General features: G+C 37.0%; 1 protein-coding gene across 1 annotated transcript; it reads left to right on the forward strand.

Annotated features, from left to right (window-relative positions):
* Positions 1–2832: 2832 nt before the first annotated feature.
* Positions 2833–3369, forward strand: LOC149247365 (E3 ubiquitin-protein ligase RSL1-like). Its single transcript, XM_089444024.1, has one exon. It carries the CDS (start codon positions 2833–2835, stop codon positions 3367–3369), a length of 537 nt encoding a protein of 178 aa, XP_089300150.1.
* Positions 3370–5859: the final 2490 nt, after the last annotated feature.

Raw genomic sequence — 5859 nt, forward strand, 5'->3', positions numbered from 1 at the left:
TAGCATCTCTCCTCATGTTTACCCTGATTGGCATGATTACTTTGGGTAGACCTGGGAGGGGGTGTTACCACCTGATAGCCTACTAGTGGTTAATTTTGACCACATCAACTCTTAGCTAGAGTTACAATATAGACTCTTCTAGAGTCTTTTACATCATAATCGCATGGCTAGCCCCTTTTCCATGAATAATGGGGGTTGACGCGACATCCTCCCGAACTATAGGTGTGAAAACAAGAAGGTCAACTTTTTTTTGCATACGGACTCTAATTGACGCGCTTCTTGCACAATTAGAAATATCTATGCGTGTAGAATAACATGAAATGGTGCTATGATAAAGCGACAAAGTTTTACCCCCAAAAAACGTCGTTTGATGCCTCAAAATTCCCCTAAAAAGTTTCAGACCTCATTTTTCCAAACTAAGTCTCGCTGGTAAAAACGGTCCCATGAGTTGGTTCCTTCAATTTTTCCACTCCAAATGCATCGAGATGAATGACAAACAATATAATGATCCAATCCAGATCATTGCATGTTCTAAACCACAAACAAATTTAATCACTATTTTTTCATTGGAACTTAGAAAAACCCCTCTTGCTCCCACCTCCCCCAAAATTATCAATAATATTTTTATTCAATTAAAAATCTAAATTATTTTTAATTTTAAAAAATTATTATTTTTAAGTGTTTGAAAAGCTTTATGCTTCTTTTATTAATATAAATTTAAAAGAAAATAAAATAGGAACTAAAAATAGACATTACATAAAATAACAACGTAAATAAATTACAAACCATCCATTGATTTAATGGAAAGCGAGTGTGGCTAACTACATCGAGATTACAAATTGACTTTTTGAACAGGCATTTAATAATGCCATTCACTCTATCAACTATGGGAATAAATAGTTGTATGTATTTGTATTTTGATCTACTTGCCAAGTTCCCTTCTTCATAAGCCAATTTACAGTTAATAGAAACAAACAAGATGAGCTGCGAGGCAGCAAGTCCCTGCATTAAGTTGAGCCTGAGAATGCACTTGTAGCTGCATTGAGTGGGCAAGTCAGGAAAACCGTACTGCATTAAGTTGAGCCTGATAATGCACCTGTAGCTACATTGAGTGGGAAAGTCAAGAAAACTGTACTAGATGCTGAGAAGAAGCTAGAGCAAGAGAACGCTGTCCATATGCTCTTGTTAGTTGCAATGTTTAGCAAGCTTGTTTAGTGGTTTATTATATTGCATACTACCTGCCATATGCTCTTGTTAGTTGCAGTGTTTAGCAAGCTTGTTCAGCGGTTTATTATACTGCATACTACGGTTAAAGTATTTCAACTTGTACAGTTAATTCAATCACATTTAATAGCTTGATTTTTGGCTAGCAGCTCTTCACGAATAGAAATTAATGGGTTATTACTACGCTCTTGATAGTAGACAGTGCGTCCATGCTTTTACTTAATGCGTAATCATGGTAAGACAAGAGTGGTTCCAAATTCTTATTAGATCAATAAAGTAGATGAGCTTGTCCCTTTCACCCTTTTCAAGTAAGTTAAGGGTTTAAACCTTCTAAATTATTGAAGGATTGTTTCACAGATTTTATTACATTAGCTATATATCATATATACACAAAACTGAGAGGTAAAGCATTATACTATGTTTGGCTTGTTGATCCATGTATCAGTTTCTTTAGAATAAGAGAAAGTAGTTGTGTAAAATTATAGAAATGGTCTCGTGTTCTTCATGCTATTTGCATATTACCAAAAATGAGAGTTCAGTTGTGGATTGGGTGCTTTGGTTTTACTGAATATTGGAATCAGTGATTGGTAGAAATTTTCAAATATATATGTCAACAAATTTGAAAAGATAAAGCATTATACGATATTTGAAACATATGAATATGTTGATATTTGAAACTAGTACAAAGAGGCCGATTGTATTCTGAAGAGACTTTCGATTTGCCTTTGACTTTTTGTATATATTAATTGAGCATTTAATGTCTGTAATAGCTTTAGAATATAATTACATCAGTGCAATGGTACGTAGGAGGTAAATTAGAGGAAATTTTGCAGGAGAATTTGAAAATAAAGTGAACCTTTATTTTTTATTTATTCCATGTCCCAGATTCCCAGTACAACTATTGCTTTTTGACTGAAAACAAGGAGTAGTGTTTACGCATATGCAGAGGTAGTTCATTTCATTTCAAACCAACACCACTAGGAACATTTCATGCTGCAGCCTTACATGCATACACATAGAAATTTCGGAATGTGAACCCTGACCACGTGAAGCTTCACAAGTTTTTGCCAGTAAAGTCACCACCTGTCACTCTGTCGACGCACCACCACAATGAGAAAATAATGAGACAAGTGACAAGTGGAACTCATAAATAAAACGTGTAGTCCATGCAGGTTCGTTTTTAAATTCGTAACTAGCTTTTACTGGTTGTATTCACTTTTGAAGCTGGAATCATTTATCGAAGGAAAGAAGGGTAAAGTTTGACCTATTTGTTTTGAGAAAAGAAACCAGCAGCCGGTTGTGGCATCGTTTTCACAGCCCTCTTGCATTCAATACTGCCAGAAGACAGACTACTCAGATATATTGTATTGGCTTGCTTCAACACTATTAGCTTTCACAGATCAGTTTTGTGGGTGTTTTGTCTGCTTGTTTTTACCTCAGAATTCAGTGCGTAAGCGCCTGAGAAGCGGACGGATATTGGTTCCCTTGCCCAAACGACCGAGAAGGACTGGGAAGAGGGTGGTGGAAGGAAATCAAGATGCCCCTTCTATGAAAGAATCCTGCCGCATCTGTTTTGAAGTGAAATACCCATCTAAATTTTTTGATAGAATGGATTGTTCGCACAGGTTTTGTTCTTCTTGCATGGCCCTGCATATCCGTGGTAAATTGCAAGAAAATTCACTGCCCATTCATTGCCCAAAACCCAGTTGCAGTGAGAATCTGATTCCTCAAATATGTGAAGCGATCCTTTTGAAGCTTACCATTGAGAAGTGGAAATTGGCATTGACGGATGTGGAGAATCCCATGTCTCAGAGGTCCTGTTGCCCTTTTGAGGATTGCTCGGCACCCTTGTTGAAGGATGTGCCTGAAGCAGGAAGCTCAACTGCGACAGCTGCTGTGGTTATTAAAAAGTCAGAATACCCTCATTGCGCAAGGTTAATTTGCGTTCAGTGCGGTGTGCCATGGCATGAGGGTTTGGATTGCACTGAAATAAAGAAGGTGTCGCCTCGCGAGGAAGAGAAAGGTGACATGGCACTCTTCAAACTAGCCAAAGAGAAAGACTGGCAACAATGTCCAAGATGCAAACATATTGTTGAAAAAACGTCTGGATGCCGTCATATTATGTGCAGGTCAGTAAACTGGTAACTGCATACCTGTTCAATTAATAGAATTGCTTTCTGGTTGGGATGTTGTAGCTTTTATCTTGAAAATACAATAGTTTCCTGTTGAAAAGAAAAAATGATGGTCCTCATTCTTATTCTACCTCTCCTATTGTTTGTTGATAAGAATTTCTAGTTCCAATCTGGAAAAGATTGCTAACCTGAGTTGTAGGTTATGAATTTTTACTTCACTGTGTAGATGGATACATAAGTTATTCCAGGTGAATTAATACCCTGCTTATGAATTATCTGTTTTAGTAAAGCTACTTCCTGAATTATATCTAACATAAGAGAATCTGATATTTGAACATCAATTTTATGATTTCTTTTCCCGATTTTAGCAAAGTGGTCATTGCCAATGCCCCCAACTTATAGCGCGTTGAACTTACAGACGGACACGGGCCTCCAAGGAAACCGCATGCAAATTTACATGCGACATGTTCTCAGGAAAGGGTGGAACTCTATATGCCGTATTGACTTTCGACTTCTTCAAAATAATCTATCTGTTTGCTTTACTTTACTACTGAATCTCTACCTGTTTGCTTTACAACCATTTCTGCTAGCCATTCACAGCAGCGGAAAAGGAAGCTAGAGCCAAGGCAAAGAAACCAGACAAACAATTGAAATTTTTAAATTAATAATAAAAAAATACAAAAAACTAGGTGGTCCTTGCATATTCAATCACTACACACTTATACGAATTATTTCAAATATGAATCGACTCCTAGAAATTTGGCTAGTTATATTAAGCAATAGCTGCAGGTTTCTGAATAATTGATCCTGACCTTGTCCTTCAAGAGGTTTTCGTTCATTATGTCTTCTAACGACCATCTCAGCAGGATATTCACGAATTCATCGGCCATCGTCTCGTAGCTGGCACTCTCTTCTCTGTTTTCTTCTATTTTCATGGCTGCTTTCAGACAGTTGCCAGCAACAGTAGCAGTAAAACTAGCCTGCGCGATGTTCGATTTAGTTCGGCATGTTTTTTGTATAAAGAATTCTAATAGTAAGTGGATTTCATGTTCTTAAATAAAATATGTTGTTGACAGACCCTTATCTTGGTTTTTACTGAAATTCATCTTATATCAAAATTTAACATCATAAGATCAACCTCGGATTCATGGATTTACTTTGCTGAACCATTATGTTTTGGCAGGCAGGTTAGGACTTACCACGTGCTATTCAGGTAGGCTGCAACGATTCACTTGAAGCTACTGCTTATGCGTATGAATTTGGATCTGTATATGTTACTGAAACTACTGTTCGATCTGGATCTGGGTCTCGTTCTTCACCACCTGAAACAACTGGTTATGGATATCGATCTGGATATGCTTCTAGGTATGCTTATACAACATCTATTCTGTCTCCCCTCAGCAACATCTTATGCGTATGAATTTGTTACTGAAACTACTGTTCGATCTGGATCTGGGTCTCGTTCTTCACCACCTGAAACAACTGGTTATGCATATCGATCTGGATATGCTTCTAGGTATGCTTATACAACATCTGTTCTGTCTCCCCTCAGCAACATCTGTTCTGTAGACACCACAGCAGCATGCAGAGCATCTGTTCTGTAGACACCACAGCAGCATGCAGAGTGACACATTGCAACAGTGGCAATTTCAGTAATCCTTACGGCTGTAAAGAGCCCGCCCGAAATGTTGTATATATCTATCAAAAGTGTTATGGAGAAATAACATATATAAAGAATACCCGGCGTGATATCAACCGGTTCAGCTTCGTGATAAGTCAAATGCAATAAGAGCTAGCATTTTATATTGCCAGATTAATGTTAGCATTAATCAACAGCTCCGAAAAATGAATGAGAAAGACCCAGACAAATGCAAGATAATATATGATTTCAGCGCCTCTGCCTCGGGAAGAGGCCAAATAAGACCATAAATCACTATGAGCTAAAAAACTTTGTTTATACTCGATAAACAAGCGCGTTCAAGCAGGTGAACTAATGTTAAGTACATCGTTTCCGATTACTATAGTCCCTGGCCATTGCCAGATGGCAGGGACTAATAAGGAAGTTAAAGAGACATAAGACCAAGAGCCAAGTTTTTGTTTTCTTTTAATTTTTAATAAATCAAGAAAGTGTTAAGGATATAGAGTAAATAGTCAACTCATTAAGGATTTTTTTTAATAAACAATTAGTTCATGTAGCAATTTATTTTTGGTTTTGTAATTTTCTGTTAGTATGAGGGTGGGTTGGTGGAATGTAATGGCACAAGTGTGTAATTTTATTAATAAAATTTTATTATTTCAACAAATATGGTTGATTGAATTTTAGGATTAAAAATCCACTAAAAAGTTTTACTATTCATTCAATATTTTAGCTTGGTTTAAAATTAACAAGAGCCCTGTGGAGGTAGTAAGTCCCTGCCAATCTAATTTCTTAATATGCCTAATCAAGATTTTGTTTGTTCGAGTTCTGAAATTGGATCAGACTCTTCCAAAAAGTGCCTTCCCA

The sequence above is a fragment of the Pinus tabuliformis genome, chromosome 7 (genome assembly GCF_031772625.1).
Source record: "Pinus tabuliformis cultivar Carrire ecotype Pingquan chromosome 7, CPIR1, whole genome shotgun sequence".
Classification (NCBI taxonomy): domain Eukaryota; kingdom Viridiplantae; phylum Streptophyta; class Pinopsida; order Pinales; family Pinaceae; genus Pinus; species Pinus tabuliformis.